The sequence below is a fragment of the Hemiscyllium ocellatum genome, chromosome 25 (assembly GCF_020745735.1).
Source record: "Hemiscyllium ocellatum isolate sHemOce1 chromosome 25, sHemOce1.pat.X.cur, whole genome shotgun sequence".
NCBI classification, from domain to species: Eukaryota; Metazoa; Chordata; class Chondrichthyes; order Orectolobiformes; family Hemiscylliidae; genus Hemiscyllium; species Hemiscyllium ocellatum.
The window spans coordinates 27764541-27786068 of NC_083425.1; the positions used below are offsets into that span (position 1 = coordinate 27764541).

At 39.0% G+C, this 21528-nt stretch overlaps 1 protein-coding gene across 2 annotated transcripts in view; it reads right to left on the reverse strand.

Moving 5' to 3' along the window:
- Positions 1 to 21528, reverse strand: part of rbfox3a (RNA binding fox-1 homolog 3a) — a 165904-nt gene that overhangs the window by 84360 nt on the left and 60016 nt on the right. For both annotated transcript variants that reach the window (XM_060844519.1, XM_060844518.1), the window contains exon 3: positions 5933 to 5986. In XM_060844519.1, coding sequence (XP_060700502.1) covers positions 5933 to 5986 — 54 coding nt within the window. The remainder of the gene's footprint in view (positions 1 to 5932; positions 5987 to 21528) is intronic.

Below are 21528 nucleotides of genomic sequence, written 5' to 3' on the forward strand. Positions count from 1 at the left end.
TGGGATAGCTAACATATGCTTGCTCGGACCCTGAACCTTGAAAGTCTACCACCAATAAAATTGGATAAGCAAAATGGTCCATTTCCAATGGTTGTGTGGCTAAGTAAAGTAGGGAACATTGGCAACTAGAAGGGACTAACCTCGGTGAGACCACTTTAATTTCTTAAAGTTCAAGCTATTCCCAGTGAGTTTCCTTTTTAGTCTGTTTTTGGAACAAAAAACTAGTATGATAAATTGTAAATGTAGGAAAATAATTTACAGTTTTTGTTTTGTGCTAATATACAATGACATTAGGTTTTGGATATTTGATGGAAGGAGGACAAACATAATGCTCCAGTTTCAAAATTGATCTGATAGTTCCTGATACCAGCTCCTTTCCTTTAATTGTGACTTTATAAAATTAGGCAAAATGTAGCAACGATGCTGCAAGTTAGTTCATCCTGAATAATCATACTGATGCAGGCCTTTTATTTTGCAGTGAACATAATAAAAGGTCATTAGATGTCGAAAGGTCTTAACAAAAAATAGTTGTAACATGTTTTATAGTTTTTAATCCACGCTACATCATATATGACAATAGCCACGGTCAAACATAAACACAAATATGTTAGATTTTGATTTATCTTGTAGTGGTTGTACTAGATGTAAACAGATATGCTACTTGCCTCCAATTTTTAATGCACATTCAACAACCCTAGTGCAGCAAGTAATTTTAACTTTATGCATGAGCTAAAGGAAAGTTCTGAGTGATGACACTGTCTAGCAGATAATGCCTCAAACAGTGTGTAAAGCCTAGCTGCAGGTCTTGTGTGTGCAGCTGTACAGTGTCATATGAGTTTTGACAAAAATATAGAGCTTTAGTTTCAACACAAACAACTGTGGTATTTGTGGTATTACTCGTGTCATAATCTTGTTGAAAACTGACAGCTGCTGACAAATCTCCACAGTTGTTGGGAGTCTGGCATTGAAGTGGATATCATTATTGAGACCACTAGTCTGTGTGGATCTAGACATAAATTATGTGCAGTCAGCTAAACACAACTACAATATTGGATGACTAGAGTAGATATTGGCTTTTCAGTTCTCAATGAATTCCAACAGTGAAAAGGAAATCCATGTATTCTTGAGGAGTCTCACTTTAAGCCAGCATCTTTCTGCATCCACCGCTCCCCCCCCCCAACCTCCAGCACTGCCACTTGCTTTTCCTAGTGTAGGTCAAATATGATTACCAGGTCAAAAAACTGAATGGTTATAAAAGGGAAAAGTTTGGAAACTGTAGAGTAGAGAAAGGTTGCGAAGATGACAATTATTTTCAACAGAGTTATTGATTGGTCTCCTTACCATTGAAGGTATTATGTAATTTGGCCATCTCACCTGACTGATTTGGTTGCTGCTAACATTTCATCTATATAATTAGCTACCTTGTATTTACTGGCATCACCAAGAAAAGGGATGGTATGGTTTGTTATTATCTGTGTCAAGTCTGTGCTGAAGGCAGGAAACAGGATGTTGCCAAATACATTTTTGACAAAGACTCTGTGAAGCCAATACAATACAAAGACAAATGAACTTGGGACTGGCGTCTAATTGGAAAGTAGAATATTTAGTTCAGGACATGACATCTCATCTTCTGGATGTATTGATGTTTTAAAAGATCCTAAAAATGGGAAGGGCTGATGTTTTCACTTGGCTTTGGAAATAGGGAGAATTGCTTCATTTTCAGTGATTAAAACATTCATCCTGTATTACTGCAAATTACTGTTGATACAGTAGTTTGTGATGGCTGAAACACTGAACATGAAGCGACTTTTATTTCCTGTAGCTTTCATGAGTTTCCATTTATTGATAGAACAGGTAATAGTTGGTAGTTATTAAGGCAAGTGTTAGAACCCTTACTCTGGGATCACAACTTGCTCCTTTTCAAGTATTCAAGGACATTTCCTCTGACGAGTGCTGTTGAAAATAATGGATTGGAATCAGGACTATAAAAAAGTTCAAGCAGATCATGGCATCTGTGCCATTGAGCCTGTAGAGTCTTTTGGTATTTTAAACACAATTGATCAGAGTTGGATGATTGCTACACATCAATAGAACACAGCTTATAGAATAGTGAAATGAGAAAACATGATGGTACAATTCAGCATTATCCACAGGTGTGGGTCAAGTAATGCTGATGTTTGGACAGGAATTGTTCTGCCATCAATACTGAAGGATTGAGACTCAAAGATAGCACTTTTCTTTCATAAAGAAGGAGCTATTCAGCTTGATCCATTTAACAAATGGAATTATCTATTAAAATGTATTATACTCTCGTGTACCTGATTACAAACATGCCTGATCATTATTTTTGGGTTTTTTTTGGCTCATAAAGCTATAACATCAACATTATATAAATTTGACATGTCAGGATTTTTAATTTGGTAATTATAGCAATGGTATCCTGCATGCCATTCCTTACACAGTAAGAAGAACCTGTTTGTTATTACTCCTACAACATGAGTGGTCAGATGACATCTTTCGACATCAGTAGAATTTCTGCACATGTGAAAACAATCAGTCCAATGAATTGAAATGTAGTAGACAAATTATGACTTCTAGTAGCCAAGAGCTACTGTACATTTTCAAGTCTCAAGGTGATTCCAAGTCTTTTGACAGACAAAGAATACACAGAGCATTTTATAGGACTTGCATCACTCGATAGGGAGAAGAGAAAACAAATTGCACCTTAAATTTTCCTGAAATTAGGCTTTGCTAATATCTTTCAATAATCATTCATTCCACAAATTATAACATTTGCATCTTATGAGATTAAAGGGGTCTGTATTCTTTTGTAAAATAAATTGCTTAAACAACTTTAACCCTTCAAATACTGGGGCAGTCTTTAATCACATTTCAAACCTCTTTTTACTTTGAAAATACATCTAGATCTATATCTCATCTTTTACAATGTTAATTTAGTTATTCAGCTTTAACCTTAAATGTCTGATTATCATCTTCTGGCACAAAGTGGCATGGCTTGCTGCTTTTGCACCAATGTGAAAGTAAGAGTTTACAAAGGAATTTTTTTTCCCCAGAAAGATATTTTGATGTCACTTAGTTCAATATGAAAATGAAAATTAAGTTTTGTATCAAAGTTATTAAATGTTTAAAAGAAAAATTATAAAAATGATAGATATTTCAAGGAATTGCAAATGATTTAGCAGATTTTTAAAAAATCAAACTAGTTTTCTTTCTGCAGGGTAAGGGAAATGTAGTGGTAGATCTGAGGAAGTGTTAACATTATACAGGGAAATTGGTGGTCTATTGGAGGATTGCAACAGTGCATACACAAAGCTATATCTAAAAATATCAATTGATCACATTTTAAACCCCTGTTTTTCTGTCCATCTTGCTGTCCTTACAAGTTGGTACAACTGCTACATTGAATGTTCAAAACATTAGTTGTGCAACAAGTAGGAAGCAAAATAACAGTACCTTATTTGGCTCCAGGTTACATACCTCCTGTATTTTGAAACTATTCTGAAGAAGTTGTCTTTAAACATTGGTCTTAAAACAAACACTTCAGCATGTCAGCTAAAGTGGTTGCTTTCAAATATTGTGGAAGGATATCCGCAGCAGACGCAAAGTCACCTTATGCTCATCTAAGATACATTAACGACATGCTGTCATTTATTCCAAATTACTCCATGTCTTAGAATAGATGTGGGTTGATAAAGAACATATGGATCTTTTCAAGCATATGGGAAAGTGACACTCAGCGAACAAAACTACCATATTTCCAATTCTTCACTAGATAACATAATGCACCATGATTGGCAGAAGATATAGCCGACATTTACAAATGTTCAGATTGATTTTGGAACATCTATAGAATAATTTATAGTTAATTGTGATCAATTAACACAACATTGATGCAACTATAAATTGAGGGTATTTTTAATTAAAGTTGTCATTTACCAGTCATTATCTCAAGTCTAGCATATGAATGGCTAAAAGTTGTTCAATCACATGGCATAGCCTTTATTTCCTCTTCACAAAATGGACTGGCTCTGAAGAGTACAGATGCTTGGGCTTTATTATACATGCCTCATTGTTAAAATTGAAAGTTGGTTCCTCAGATAGTTGGCAATATTGTTTCAGAATTGATACAACACAATGAGAAAATTAAGACATACATGGAGGGACATTTGGCAAGAATCCTGTCCTGCTGGTCGAAGGATTTCACGGTAATCATGTCGTGAAAATGTCAAAATATTGGTAATAACAGTTGTTGTAGAGAAAGGAATGTATTAGAAGTTAGTTGTAGATATATACTAATAACTGAAGAAGTTATAGTAGTGTTGCAATAGTGGTAATGTAGAAATATTATTTGGATAAATAATCTAATGTTGTGGAGATAACAAGCCATAACAGTCATTGTTTCCAGTATGCAGACCACAAAATTCAACTTTCTGATCCCAGAGGTAGAATAACCCTGTGACTACGATTTGGAAAATTGGATTTAGCAGTGAAAATACTAATAGTTACTGTTTTTCTGGAATTAATAGTAAACAGTGCTAATATAGAAATGTTTAACCTCAAGCAGGCATTTTGCTTATAATGCTGTACCCTCTCCAACAGTGAGGTGGCAACTGAATGGTAGATCAATAGTTCTTATTTTCTTATGATCCAGCCTCTCCATTTCTCTTGTCCCTACTCCTGGTGTTAGTCTGAAGTTGGTCTAATGATCGTGCAAATACCATGTCCAGCTCCCACCTGCAGGAATGTTTTGCACTTTTAATCCTCTAAAACTACTCTTTTGCATATTAACCCAGAAAACCTTCTGTTTCAAATGCTGACCTGTTAAACCTACCATTTCACACACTAATCTTTTAAACCTGTTGTTTAATGCATTAATCCTCTAACCCGCTGTTTCACTCATTAATCCTCTAACCCTGCTGCTTCACACATTAATCGTCTAATCCTGCTTTTTCACACATTATCTCTTTTAAACTTGCTGTTTCACCCCACAACTCTTTCAGGACCACAGACCACTTTAGTCTCTGAAAAGTATTCAAATATTAAGACATTCAATTCTCTGAAATCCGTCTGTAGAATACTTAATTAGAATATTATCACATTCATTTTGTGCCTTAGGGTTAGGCATTTTCCACATGGCTCAATTTTATTAACATGACTGATAAATGTGATATCACAAAACCACCGAAAACTGCCTTTCCAAGAAACAATAAGAGCACCCATCAATAGCACAAACTGAAAACCGATGCTCAGTCTAATTTTCACTATTTTCAGTTTCTTTTCCACATGGACCAGTTCACTGACATAATCTGCACCCTTGTTAAAGGCAAATACCTGAGAACAAATGTAATGCTATATTTGTTTTACATGAGTCCTGGTAAACTAGCTGCCCCGAAATCTGATTGTGCAATTGAGCTGTTAGTATCAGCACACAGCCATTCACCTGGAGTGCCTCAGCAATTCTGTGATTTCAGCTCTAAACATTGATGCAGTTTCTTTTCACCATCCAATTCAGTCACTCATAGAAATCAGCTTTCACATCAGAATTTATTACTAAAATATTCAGCAGATTGTAACAATGGAGCTCAGAATTCATTGACAAATTTAAAGTTGTGTGTACCTCTGTGTATTGCTATTTGAGGCCATTGGTTAATCTATCTCATCATGATGCTTGGGGAATTTGTGATTATTCAGAACTGAAAATTTACTGAAGCCACATCAGTATGTATCTGTTTCTAATCGAGAAAACTGTTCAGCATTAAGAATGTGCTTCATACAATAACGTATGAGTTGTGTCTAATAACCCTACTTAGTACATTAATGCACCACATAAAATATCCACAATATCTCTGTTAAATCTACTGAAATACTACTTTAAATGATAAAGCAAACAGATTTGGAATGTCTAGCTTACCTTAGATCCCCGCTCATTAAAAATTATTTCAACGTCTAAAATTTTTCCAAATTGCTGAAAAAGAAACAAGAGAGACATTTGTTAGAATTATTATACTTAGATTAACCACATACAGACTTCAAAAACAATCTGAAAGCTGAAAGCTCTCTTGCCTCCTTACAAAGATATAGATACTTGTGATGCAGAACTTAGAACTGTTGGAAGGAATTGGAACACAAATGCATTTGCAATGAAGGTTTCCTCTTCCAAATTTAGTGACAACACACAGTATTCGGTTAATTCTTCTTCATACAAGGATTATCTCTGTGACACAAATCTAACTTTCTCACAGAAGGTGCTGTGCAATTTGGCTAGTCGTAAATGTATCCCTAATAAAATGACATGAAATTATGTTTGAATTTTCTGGTTAAAACCATTGAAGCAAACACCACAAACAGATATAAAATGCAACCTTCAGCTTTGTTGATCACTTTTGATTTTATTGGCTCCAACATTTTGATGGACGTACAGTCGTTATTCAAGTGGAGTTATACTTAGGGACGATGTGGAACCCCCATTGCAGCAGACTCCAAAACAATTACTTGGGAAATCATTGGGCAATTCCACCAGACCTAGAACCCTCCAAAAGTCTCCATTTAAGTTAGAGAATTCAGGATTTCTGATGAAGTTAGGTCAATGTTTACTCAGGAAAAGCTAGATGATCAAATACCTCGTGTAACTATTCAACCTATACCATACTTCACTTTTACAGCCCCAGCTAAACATCGTCCAGACTACTTACAGCCTCTAGACCCTGATCTGACACCACCAGTACGTGACATCTCTTCTGTCGCTCCAGACCCACTTTCACCCCCTCTGGACTCTGCCCCTGCTCTCAGAAGGTAACCACCACTTCATTCTAGATACTCTATCTTCCTCCTGCTCTGATGCCCCTTTACCCACTACATACCTCTCTTCTCCCTCTCTCCTCCCCTAGGCACAGGCCGCCTTCCCCCTTAGATCTTCCTCCCCATCAAACTCCAAAGAAAAATGTGGATCTCTCTCCTTTTGTAAAATAGGAGGGATGAAGTGGGTAATCTGCACAAGTTTGCTGGTCCTCATAAAATTTGGCCCATTGTTAAGAATGCAAATCTACGTTTACGCACTTACACCAAAGTAATAGTGAGGATTATTACACGAGATTTTTATTTGCACCAGAATTAAGAAGTTTAAATCCATGAAGTGAATATGTTCAAATATTTGCCTGGCTGTACATTTTGTTTAAACTTGAGGAAGCACCAGAACATCACTGAAATTACTCACCCGATTGAAAAACAAATCACTAAAAGGTTCAAAGGAACATTTATTGCCCTAATTCACTGGCTTGTGGCCAAAAAGTATTGAGCGATATTCAAATCACCTTCAAAGAAGGAAAATCAGCTTCAAACATATACGGAACACTAACAGAAGGTAACCACCACTTCATTTGTTCTAGATACATACTCTATCTTCCTCCTGCTCCTTTACCCACTACATACCTCACTTCAAGAGTTGAAAGTTCATGAGTTAACGTTTGCAATTGAAACACAACCAAAATTTAATCACTTAGCAGCCTGATTTTCTGTCTATTATAATGTGGGTTTGGGTTTAAGCTGCAACACTATTCCAATAGCTGTCCAAGGAAAATAATATAGAGTTGCAGCAAACTGCAAATAAGCAAATGATTTCACATTAGCAGAACGAATTTGATATTCATATATGTTTATGCCTAAAACCACCTTTCTCCATGCAGACCTATAATTCATAAATCTACTACTTTACAAGCCTTTTTTTTTGTGAATATGCCTCATGTTACATTGGTAAAGGAATGCACAGAAAAAGAGATTCAAGAATAAGAACAACAGGTAGAATGCGTACCTGAAATAATGAACTTGAGAGATGCAGATTTGAAGGAAATAATCTTCATGTCTAATTGCAGGTATCATAGTGATCTGCATGCCCTGAGTTTTGTTTTTCAGCATGTTGCAAAAAAAAATCGTGACTCTTGCTTATATTATAGTTTAAAAAAATGTAAAATAGCAGGTAAAGATTTACACATTTAAGTAAGCTAATTGCCCATTGGGGAAAATGTCTCAGGTATGATAATCACAGTAAAGAAATGGCAATGTTGGTGCTCCTTTGAGGGCTGATGATCTCAAAATAACTCTCCTCTGACAGTCCTCCTTAAGGTAAGCTGAGGATTCTGCTTCTGTGGGATCAGTTTAACTGAACAATCTAAGTAGCTTCAATTAAGTGTCAATACTGGACTGAGTGTTTATAGTCCCTGGGTAATTCTAATGTCAGAGTACAGAAGTTGAATTGGTCACAGTTTGAATTTATTTGGACACCGTAGGTTTCATTTTGTGGCAATAATGGTGTCCTTAGCTCTCATGTAGTTTTAGGGTGAACCATACTGGATGCCATTTAATTAAGGCTTCAATCAGTATACAATGCTGGTTTTGTCATTAGCCACGCCACTTTACAGTTCGATACTTCAGCTAATGCCCTCCCTTCACCTTGCATAGCTGATCACACATTCAGTTGCAATCCAGGATCCCACCAGCATTATTGAAAAAGACCATCAACTATGGGGGTGTGGGATCCCCCATTGATAAATGTTTTGACTTACAAATGCTTGTACTTATGAATGCGGTCCCATGTATGGTTTTAATTTTTAAAGACCCGGTGTATGTATCTTTCCTGTACTTACAAATGGCTACTTCCCATTGTCCTGCATTGTGCTTCAAAAAGCGATAAATTGATTTGTGAGTGGACTCCAGAACAGAACGTTTTCGCAACCCAGGGCCTGCCTGTACCTCCAACTCAATTGTGGTTCTTTTTTTTTCTGGATGTCGCTTTAATTCTATAAGTATTTGCTGCTTTGTCTATTTTTTGTATTAAATTTACATACATTTACAGGAAATGCTGAAATAGTGCATTCGGCGTTTTTGCTGACTTCAATGGTTCCACAAAAACCAGCTTCTCCCCAGAATACCACATGGCATGGAGAGTGAAGAATTAACAGGGACCAGCTTTTGGAGGATGGAGGAGCAGAAGGAAGAGACTGGGCTGCTAACATATCCATTTTGAGGCCACATTTGTCATGGAGAACTCATATTTATGTCAGTAATTATAATCCAAATTCCTCATTCATTGAAAGCCCCACACTTTCCCTTCCCTTTATTACTAACCATGGTGCCATTTTGAATACATTGTAAAACCAACAGCTAACTCAAAAACATTCCAAACCAAATTCATCAATAATAGATTTGTACATTGCATACAACACCAATAAATTACCCTTATGTGTTCCCTTTAGTGGCTGTCACAGTGTAACGTTGCTTGTGTTAGTTCTCCTGTATGGTGTTACACCAGTGAGTACAGCATGTTTGGTGCAATGCATAGGGTGCAAGAGACTTCAGATGGTCTTGCAGAACGACCTGTAATAGCTGCAGGCTAGGCAGCCCACCTGTAACTCTACCACTTCTGCAAGATGGCAGTAGACTCATCTAGTTAGCTAACAGGCAATAGAACCCTGGTGGAGTGCCAATAATACAATGGTGAAAGAAAGGAAAATTTGTTAGTGTGTTACCTTAACCTCCTTCCACCTATCGCATTTCCAACGCCCCTCCCCCAAGTCCCTCCTCCCTACCTATTATCTTAGCCTGCTTGGCACACTCTCCTCATTCCTGAAGAAAGGCTCATGCCCGAAATGTTGATTCTCCTGCTCCTTGGATGCTGCCTGACCTGCTGCACTTTTACAGCAACATATTTTCAGCTCTGATCTCCAGCATCTCCAGCCCTCACTTTCTCCTAGTGTGTTACACTATCTGTTTTGGCTGTTTTTAGATTACTTAGTGTGGAAACAGGCCCTTCGGCCCAACAAGTCCACACCGACCCGCCGAAGCGCAACCCACCCATACCCCTACATTTACCCCCTACCTAACACTACGGGCAATTTAGCATAGCCAATTCACCTGACCCGCACATCTTTGGACTGTGGGAGGAAACCCACGCAGACACGGGGAGAACGTGCAAACTCCACACAGTCAGTCGCCTGAGTCGGGAATTGAACCCGGGTCTCAGGGGCTGTGAGGCAGCAGTGCTTACCACTGTGCCACCGTGCCGCCCACATGTAGCTGAATAGTTGGCAATGTATGCGATCTTTTGAGATGCGGATATAAGGCTGATAGTTGTACTATGTACAAGACTGTATGTTGGAGCATACATCAGGAATGAGGCCTGATTCTCAAAGCTGTTGTTTGGTGAGTGACGGGAGCTGGTGAATGCACTAATTTCCTAGGCTTGTGGTGCATTGACAGATCTTGACGATGAACTAAATCCTTGTGGCACTGGATTCCTGGCATTGAATTTTGTAGTTATCTGCTTCCACTGCCTCTGGTGGATCTCCTGGTTGCTTTTGGATACAGGGTAGCTCTCCTCCTTTGCATCTTCTCCACCAATGCCCCAGATCTGTGCCCAGAAAGTCTCCTGCAATCTCCCATGTTGTGTCATTGTTCGGTCTTTCCTAGGTCAGATTCTGATCATAAAGACCTCCAGTTCCAACTGCAATGCATTTCTCCTTCAATAGAGGAGGGCTAGTTTGAACCAGTAGAAGCTGATTTTAACCAGTGATCGCCTTTGACATTATCGGTTCTCTGCTCAGGCATCCAGTCAAACAGTGGAATGGTTAGCACCAGCTGGACACTGAAACACAGTGCGCTGCCTGCATTTTGGGATGGGGTTAATTGTGCCCTGTTTCACAAGGTCTATCCAATTTCACACCCGTTGCCTTTCGAATAAGAGATATTTCTGAATCTAGCCTTCCTTCGGCAATTTTGCACCCAGCCTTTGTATTCCTTTGTTTGTACCTACCAATGGTTAAAAATTGATTCGTTATTCTGCAATGTCCCTACATATTACATTTTGGAGAAAAAAATCCAAATACATAATAATAATCTGCAGTCAAGATTTCTAGCATGGTGTCTTATCCAGATATTCTCATTAAACAAACATTAACACGGTCATATGTGACCATTTCCATGAATATTGATTGAAACCACCATCTATTTTGTTATATCCTTAGCATTTATACCTAATGACTGAATTTTTTTTATCTGTAAATTAATTTTCAGTGCATGTATTTTATCCACATTTTATAGCTTCCAAAGCTGTTCCTGTGTTTTTAGGTTAATTTCCCATTATATTGCATTAAGTTTTAGCTCAGGTAAGAGTGTTTAATATTTCATCACGAATAAATCTTTACTTGAAAGTACAGCAGAAATATTCCCACTTAGAATTCGTGAGTGAATTTTCATTACAGAATACTTGTTTAGTTTTCTAACTCCAAACACCTTCATCAGATTCTCCACAAATGACTTTCTGCAAATGATTAATTCTGATTAGAAAACAAATTAGGGAACGGAACAGAGCCACAAGATTGTATCTGTAATTTGTAATATTCTGATAGCGAACAGAATTCTCCTGTTTTCTACTGGGGTTTTCACACTGTTCAAATTGTTATTTAAGGCTTACAGGATTCAATAACTATTTCTGATAAGTGAATACAATTTTGGCAGGTAAACAGTTGCTCACGAAACAGCCATGGCATCCAGTTCTACTTTTGTACTCAATTCTATTTGCTCTTTTTATCATTTCAGTTGATAAGATGCAAGATTGCTACAAAACTGCAAATAAAGATTCCTGTGGCTGTGTTATGAAATTGCGTGGTTGAAGCTAGATTTGTCCAATTATTGGATTTATTAGGGACTGACTGTGGCTAAAAATTGCTATGCAAAAATTGCGTTGCGTTAATTTATCAGATATAAAACAGATGCAATTTAATAGTGGATGATCGATGTCCAATTTTGCCAAGCGTTGACCCCACTGTTAAATTCAGTGGACCAGTTTTTCAGAAACCTCAAGCCTAATGCCTGCCAAAGAACCCGTTTCACAAATTGTTCATCAGAGGACTGGGGCAGCTTGGCCCTGCTCCACTCATGGTTTCATCACAGGGTTGTGTGATTTTGGAATTCTGCCTCAGAAGGCGATAGAGGTGGGGGCATTGAAAACTTTCAAAGGGGAGGAAGTCTGATTCTCCTTAGGGAAGGGAGTCAAAATTAATTGGGAGCAGGTGGGAAGGTGCAGATTGAAATACAAACAGATCAGCAATTATCTTACTGAATGGTGCTCCAGGCTTGAGGGGTCAAACAGTCTGCTTCTGTCCCTACTTCATATGTTCATATGTACTGCAGTCACCTACTGCAGCAAATCCCTTCACCATCCTCTCCCTTGTGCAAACTGCTATGCCCCAATATCCAACATTCGCCCATCTCCATATCACACAACCTCTTGGATTCACCAAGAAGGCATGTGACTGCAACCCGGTTTTTTCCATTGGGAGAGGTGCCTGTGAGGGAACAGTAGTTGGTAGTTCAACCAAAATCTACAGATGAGGCTCAATGCTGATACTCAGGCTTCTATGGCACCTATTCCAGGCACAAAAATGGTGGAATACTTTGGTATTGTCACTGGTGCAGAGAATCAGTTGAGAAAATCTGACACATTTATTGACATTGCATTGGATGTAATGCCAGGTTTTATAGATCTCAGTCGTGAACCAGAAAAGGGGCATTCAATTTTTTAAAAAATCATTCAAAATGCATTTTCATTAGTTCAATAATAATTTATGTTGATAATTCCTCTTACACATTTTTGCAAAGGCAATTTCTCATGCAAAAGAAATGCTAACAGGAGGATTTATACATGAAGAGGAACAATTGTGCACAAAATGTATCCAAATACACAAGATCTTGAATAAGATATTGCAATTCCTCCACCAAACAATCCAAGTTATAGTCATCTTTGAGCAATACAAAGGAAATGGATCTCTGTAAACATAAAGTGCATTGATCCAATTTGAAGGACTCGGAATGAGCAGAGGAGGTTTCTTTGTTGAAATCCATTTGTCTTTGTTCTTTGTAATATCAATAATTTTCCTCTCTTGCCTTTTAGTATTATTTTTGAGGGCATCATTTTTTTCTATACAATTACCGCATTGTGTTTCAAATCTTAATGAACCCTCAGGGACAAGTTGAGATACACATTACAATCTTGCTCCCTTTTCTGACAGGATATAATAGCGGCTTTTATCATAAAGGGCTAATTAATACAAAACTCTCATTTTAATTGCTGTTAAAAAGTCCATGAATTCTATTTTCTAGTAGAGAAATAGTGGATTCAAAGTGCTTAGTTGACACATCAGAATATTGAAGAGAGTTGACAGATGCAGAGACATTCTTAGCGCCACTTTTTAAACAATTGCTAGCATCAAAACCAACTTGCAGACCATTTAAGCAAGATATTTAACATTAACAAAACTGGACCACTTAAAGCATCCATGTTAACTAGAAAGGAATGCTTCCTGAGTAGGAGGTTGGTGTGGTCATTTTATTAAAGCTCAATCTTTTCAGATCCATTGCACCCACAGATCTATTTTATCTGAGTGTAAATTGGTATCATAGTTGCCAATGTGACTGCTAGGTTTTACACTGAGATTATATTAGATTCCCTACTGTGTGGAAACAGGCCATTTGGCCCAACTGGTCCACACCGACCCTCTAAAGAGTAACCCATCCAGACCCATTTCCCTCAGATTAATGCACCTAATGCTATGGTAAATTTAGCATGACCAATTCACCTGACCTGCTCATCTTTGCACTGTTGGAGTTTGGACTGTTGAATCCAGGTCCCTAATGCTGTGAGGCAGCAGTGCTAACCACTGAGCCACCATGCTGCCCCATTTATAATGTAGCTTTAACACAGAGGGTACTATTAAGTGCAAGGAAGCAGGGACTGGGTTATGGGGGTGGAGTGGGGTAAATTCTCATCTATATTGTCTGAGTTTAAAGTATCACTTGTGTAGCAAGCAAAAGAAAAGATCAGGCAAATAGTATCATCACAAACCTTTAGGGAGAGCATTTTTCCTTCTGTTATGCAGCTATAAAGATGCAAAACTAGCTGGACTCTTAATATTGACTCCACACATGACAGCTGAAGCATCCTGATTCCTGACCCCCATAACCACGGACTTGCCTGAGTGGTGCAGTAAAATTGAAAAAAAACAACTCAATAAGATAAACAATACTCTCAAAGATTCCTTTCTAGTCCACTCAGGCCAAGGATTACCTGAATCCATGTGTTAATTGTAATGACTGTTGCCCCATTTTGGGAACTGGTTTAGCTCCCTCTTGAAGACATCGAAGACTCAATAGCTGTCACAGCAGACAGCAACATAATCAGGTGGCTCACTGCTCCAACAATCTGATATCAAGTCCATGTACACTTGCAAGAATCTATCCCACTTATACCTCTGTTGAGTTCATCTAAAGAGCTGAAGACCTTGCCTATCTTTGTGACAGTTGTGAAATATCTGTTTTTAATTTCACTGCTTTCGTATTTATCAACCAAACTTAAAGTCTGGCAGTAAATGCCATTGTCAGATCTTTAAAGAAATTAAACATGTGACTTATATGAGGCAGAGGAAATTAGGTTGATCTTCTGAGGTTGGAGTTGAGCTTCTGTTGGTTATATATGGACAGTTTCAACTGCAGTGAGCCCATCTTGTGTAAAATCTTCATTGCTTAAAGGTGTCACTGGCTGTAAAGAATGTTCCATTCTCTGACACGAATATCTGACTTTAATGAGACCCACAAACCGACACAGAATGCCATTAATATATTGAATCAGTGCACACTGTCTTCCTGGGAAGTACCTTTTTTGAACTGATTCCTGCATTTTAACAACCAATCTACATCTATATGACCTTCTTAAAATAGCAGAGATGTGAAACAGACAGATCACAGTAAAAAAAAATAACATTTTCAAATGAACCAGCTGTCAAATAATGTACAACAGCAGAATTTAAATTAATTTATTGCTGTTAATTGTGTAATGTTGTCAAGCATTGCACGTGTGTATGCATTGTATATTCATTACTTAAATCTGTCACTGTGTCTTTTTAATGGTAGATATATATTAAACTTGTCAAAATGAAACTGCTAATATAAGCAGTACAGCATCTCTACTGATGGGAGGAAGTAGTTACAGCTTATGTTTATATAAAAGTAAAGTTGCCATTGTCCTGTTGGATCACTGGACTGCTCTCCCATCAAAGGGAGAGAACTGTTGGTGGTTTAACCTGAAAATCACCACACCTCAGGCAAAGAGACGGATTGAGAAGGACAGTACTTTATGGTAATCTCAGCCAGTACAGGAATTTAACCCATACTATAGTCAGCCAACTGAGCTAACCAACCTCTTATGTTTATATAGATTGGTGTTGAAAGAACATAGGAAAAGGAGTAGGTATATTGGCTTCTTGAGCCTGTTCCTCCATCCACTGAGATAACAATGGTCTGTGACCACAGCCCATACACTTGGCTTTAATATCTTTGGTTAATAAAAATGTAGGAACCTCTGAAATTTATGTGGCATCAATTCAGTGGAAATTATATCAGCAGCATTGTTTTAGATGCATACACTGATATTGGTTGAAAATGCCCTCCGAGCATTCCCATGGCAGTGCAGATTTCCTTGATATTTACAATCAGTTGATCACTATAGAAGTAAAGCACTTTCAACAATCAGAGAACATTGTGTTTAGTCTTGCCACTACACCAACAAATGAACTAAGGATCAAACTAAACAGTTTTGAGCTCACAAGTCCATTGATGGTGTCTATTAATCATTTATAGTTACCGATCAGAAATGCTATTAGCCACATCTGGATTCCACATTAACCACATGTGGCTATTAGAAGGACACTGACACATCCAATTTCTATTATAAATCTAGATAGGATTTGGTAATATAAACAGTATATGACTGAAAGAGACTGAATTAGATGATTGCATGCTGGTTCAAATTCCTCTTTCTCTACCCTCACTTCACCTGAAAAGGATGTTGGAAGTATTATGTCAGTCGATCACATGACCATAAACATGTATCTCTCCATTTAATGTGCAGCCATAATATTTTGTCAAGCATTTCATTACCTTATGACTCTTAACTATTCACTTTACCTGAGATGGGAACATTTTGATTGCCACATGGAGCTGCATCCCTGTAAAGTTAACCGTTATTCATTGTAGGCAGCCAGTTAAGGGTTGCTTACGTGCAATGATAATGTGAAAATTACAGAGGGATTTCCCTGCTGTCCTCCACAGTCATCGTGATAATCCTCCTGGGGGACTGAAGAACTCTTCCCTGGGTCTCAATGAGGCTTCTGCCCGTCAAGAGGCACAGTGGCTTTGTGGTTACCACTGCTGCCTCACAGTGCCAGGGAACCAAGTTTGATCCCATCCTCAGGCAACTGTCTGTGTGGAGTTTGCACGTGCTCCGTGTATCCGCATGTGTTTCCTCTGGGTGCTCCCTGTATCTGCATGTATTTCCTCTGGGTGCTCCAGTTTCCTCTTACAGTCCAAAGATGTGCAGATTAGGTAAATTGGTCATGCTAGTGTCAGGGAGTTTGGTTAGGTGCACTAGCCAGGAGTAATTGTAGAGTATTAGGATAGGGGGGATGGGTCAAGGTGGGATCCTCTTTGGAGGGTCGATGTGGACTTGTTGGGCCGAATGGCCTGCTTCCACACTGTAGGGATTCTATGATTCTACGAACATGATGTTCAGTGCACCACAAATGCAGGGAACAGCACCAATCTCTGTACATAGCCTTCTTTGATCTCACAAAGGCTTTCAACTCTGTCAACTGTGAGAGATTGTGCAATATCCTCCTCAAATTCAGCTGCCCACAGAAATCTGTCACCATACTCTGCTTGATTTGTGATGACATGCAAGTCATGATCCTCACCAGTGGATCCATCATGGACTGAATACGAGTGCAACCTGGGGTCAAGTGACGTTCTGTCATTGCACTAACACCTTCTCCATTTTCTGCTTCTCAACAATCCAGCACATCCCCATGATGTGTGGGAAGCTGCTCAACCTTCATCTCTTGACCAGAACCAAGACCACCCCAACTTCTATCATTGAGCTGCAGTACACAGACAATGCCGGCATGGTTATATTCTCAGAGGCCAAGCTACAACCATCATCTACATAATCACTGAGGTGTATGAAAGAATGGGCCTCAGTTTTAAAAGCTGGAAAACAAGATTCTCTACCATCCACTCCTGCTACACAACACTGCCCTGACATCAAAATCCACAGTGATCTTCTCAACAACATGGGTCATTTCTCATATCATGGGAGGCTCCTCTCACTGTGAGCAGTCATTGTCGCTGAAATCCAACATTGCCTCCAGTGTGCCAGTGCAGCTTTCAGATGTCTGAGAAACAGTGTTCAAAATCCATCACCTCGAACACAGCACCAAGTTCCTGGTCTACAGTGGACCCATGGTCTCCATCCTCAGAAAGATGGATCATGGACTGCTTGTACCTTAAATCCCTGGAAGGTATTGCTGGTGGTGCCTTCGCAAAATCCACTGACAGAACAAGGCACAACAAGGTGAGGGTCCTCTTCCAGATCAATATCCCCAGCATTGAGCATGCAATCAGCAGGCCACATTTCTCACATGTCCGACACAAGACTTCCTAAACAGATGCTCTATTCCAAACTCTGCAATGATAAGTGATCAATAGAAGGACAGAGGAAATGCTACAAGGACACCCTCACTAAACAAATAGAACATTTCCACCAAAACATGGGAATTGTTTGGCCTAGAACATGCAAACTGGATAAGACGCATCCTCGACAGTGCCAACCACTTTGAGTATCATTAGGTGGAGCACGTGGAGGTCAAACACAAACAACAAAAAGAGCATGCAGAATCCAAAGCATCCCACCCACTTGCCTCATCAACCATCTCCTGCCCTACCAATGACAGAGTCTGCAGCTCTAGGACTGCAGAACCCAACCCTCATGGCGCAGAAGCAAGTCATCCTCAAGCCTGAGGGGCTGTCATGTGACAACCTAGTCTCTTCCAACAAGCAACCTTACCAAGACCAAAATGGACTGAAGACTGGACCTTGTATTTTAAGGTCCTCTGGGCAATAAATGCTGGCTCAGCCAGTGACACCCTCATCCTGAGAATGAATTAAGGAAATGAACTTGCTGAGAAATTTCATTACTAAAAATTGCTAAGATCTGAACACTTCGTGAATGTGGGGTGGAATCAGATACCCTCAGAATTTCCAGAATGCAGTTGAGAAAGTATTCGTATTGGACTGATTTGCAGGGCAAGAGGAGATGTGGGGGGGTGGGGGGGGCACATTGGAGCGAACACAGATACAACAGTCTGACTGCCTCTTTCAGGGCTTTCAGTGTCTATGATTTTTATCTGATTTCTCCCTATTCTCTAACCTCACTAGCTAAACGCCAAATCTGGTTGTGTGCAAGACCAGATGGCTTGCTCTCTGGCCTTTGTCAGTTTTGCTGTGAATCAGGTGTGAAAGGGGGAGATGATTTTTCCATTTCACTTTTGTGGAAGTCTATGGCCTCCACTTGATATTTCACTCGGACTATCTGGTTAATACCTAATATTCATCTGTCGAGGAGACCGCTGGTGTAAAATTCATGCCTTGTTACTTCATGGCACCACATGTGTTCCTCCACTGTCTTGTTTCATAGTAAGAGTTGTTGAATTATGGAATAGACTGCAGTCTTGTGCAGTGAAACTAGATTTTGTTGACACTTGCAAAAGATTTCTTATTCAATAGGAACTGGGGAGAAATGGGCTTGCTGAGAAAGAAGTTAAAAAGAGGTTTTATTTGAAACAAAGACTGTCTTCTTGGGGTCTTTCAATTTCTGATCCAAAAGGGAGACAGGAAATCCTCCACACTATTATGAGTTGACAAGTACAGAATATAGGGGGAAAAAGGGCTTATTTTGTACTCTACATTTCTTATAGGATCTTAGCACCTCCTTCTACACTATCCTTTTTGGTTTTAGGTTGTGCCTCATGTTACCAAATCATTTATCCATATAAATAATAGTTCACTCTTTACACTTTAAACCTTTTTGAATAATTTTATTAGCTTTCTCTCAATCATTACTGCTGGAGTCGACATAGTTGTATTCTTCAAGTTACTCATAATTCTATCCTTTCATTCCTGGTATTATCTGCCTTTCAGATGAAAAACTAAACTGCCCTTTTGAGTGGAGCTAAAATACCTGACAGCACTACTGAAGAGGAGTAAACTGCATTCGCTAGTTAGAGCATATCCCAGAAGGGGAAACATCCCTTCAGTATCCATGTTGTTGCATCCCTTCAGGATTCTATGTGTTTCAATAAGATCACTTCTCATCCCTCTAAATTCCAATGGATACAGATCCAACCTTTCCTCACAAGGTAACTGATTCTTCTCAGGTATCAGTTGAGTGAACCTTCTCTGGGTTGCATTTACTTTCTGAAAAAGGAGACCAAAACTCTAGACAGTATGCCAGATGTTGCTTCTACACAATTGTAGCAAAGTACCTTTTCTTTTATGGAGAGAGAAAATTGGCCCTCTTGGCTGACAGCACAGAAAACACGACATAAACAAGAGAAACCTATGGAGTGGGGGTTGGTGGGAGGGGGAGAAGTATGTTAGGAAAATTGAGGACAGATATCATGGGATCAGTGTCTGAAGTTGTGAATTCAATACTAAATCAGCGAGGCTGTGTAAAGTGCCTAACTGGAAATGAGGTGTTGTTCCTCAAGTTTGCACCATGGAACATTACAGCAGCCCCATGGAATTCACTCTTCCATAACATCATTTATAACATTTTACATCTCTATTTCTCTTTCACATCAATTAGCGACTCTTTGTCCTCTCCACTGGGCGTCCACATCATCTATTCACCTAACTCCTCCTCTGTCTATCTCAACGGTGTAAAAGCCACCATTTCCAAATCCTTCTCAATTCTGAAGAATCATATTGAACTCAAATTGTTTCTCTCTCCATAGATGCTGCCATGTCTGCTGAATTTTGTCAAGAGTGACAATGAGTTTACTTGCACCAAATTATGCTAACATTTTTCAACTGAGCCTACAGTCAAAGCAATCCATCAGAGAGTTTAAACTGCTACTGACACCTATAGCTTGTTTTATTTGACATCGACAGCAATTTACAAACTTCAGATCACGATGCACCTATTCTTGAGGGTTTACATCTACTCTGTCAATTCCTCATGTACATTTTCTGTGTTAAGGTTTTTCAACAGCCAATATGGTGTCTGTTTCCACTTTTAATTTACTTTGCACAGGTTATGCCTTTTTCCCATTCCCTATTGGCAAAAAAGTTTCATTTGAGAGTGGGTGTGTGATTTTCAAATCTGCATCTTGCTGTTTTTAATAGGACTGGGAAGTTGGGAAGACTCCAAAAAAAGATTCACACTAAAGTACTGATGGAGGTTTTTTAAATTCTGAAGGTGGCTGTGGATAAAAAATGGATGGGGAGATGTTATCTTTATCACTGGTCAGTCCAGAACAAGATAGCTACTTTCAGATCAAATGATGTATTTAGACTGGTGAGAATGTGGAAACTGCTTGGATATGGAGTTGTTTGAAACTGGTAGCACTGATGGATTTAAGGGAAGACAATGCATAAATGAAAGAGAATGGATAAAAGGAATATGGAGATAAGGTGGGAAGATTAAGAGGAAATGTGTATGGAGCATTAATGCCTCTAATTGTAGTGCTGCAGTTTCATTTAAATTCTATGCTAATTGATCACTATACCCTGATCTCACACTTTCAGTGGCCCTGGCATTATTTCATATTACATCTGCTGTTCTGAGTAAATTCGGCACTTTCTATTATTTCTCCAGGATGCTCAGTGGTGCCAATAAACAGGGGGCACCAGGATTGGTCTGTACAAGTCACCCATTCTCACATTCTTCCCTTTATTCCTGCAGCTCCACTAAGAAAGCAAATGGCATCAGAGGTGGGAAGACAAAGAACAGAGAAATGGCCACCTTCTGCGGACTGTATGCTAATGAGAGCAAGGACAATGATGACAAAGGAGCTGAAAAATGATGAATTAGCTCTTAAGTCCTGCACTGTGCTTCTCCGCCTCAACCTCAGCTCCAACTCACCTTGCCTGATTTACTTCACGGCTATGCACTCAAGTCAGTTACTTTCACCCAAGATAATTAGGTAGGGCTTGATTCATAGAGCACGAGGAGTTGGAAGTACTGGCAATGTGCCACCTTCTCAATAAAGGACAGCTTGTCCATATGTTTTGAGGCATAAGGATTCAGAATTCTTATACTTACCTGGAAAGAAAGATACTTTAATAACATAAAATCTCTGTGTGGGCTCTGAGCTCAGTTACTGAGGCTGCGCAAGAAGTGACAAATAGGATTCTCGTGATTAAGGCTCTCACTTGTGTCAACATGAGGAATGATTTGTCTTTGTTGCAAGCACCAATAGAGCGTGTTGCATCTTCTCTGGAATGTAAAGGGTTTGACCCCATAAGAGCTGGCAAGAAGCAGTGCCCAGGAAGGGTTGGGAGGAAAAAGAAACAATACTGTACAAAATATTTCCAGCTATAGAAATCCTGTATGAAATGTTCTGTGTG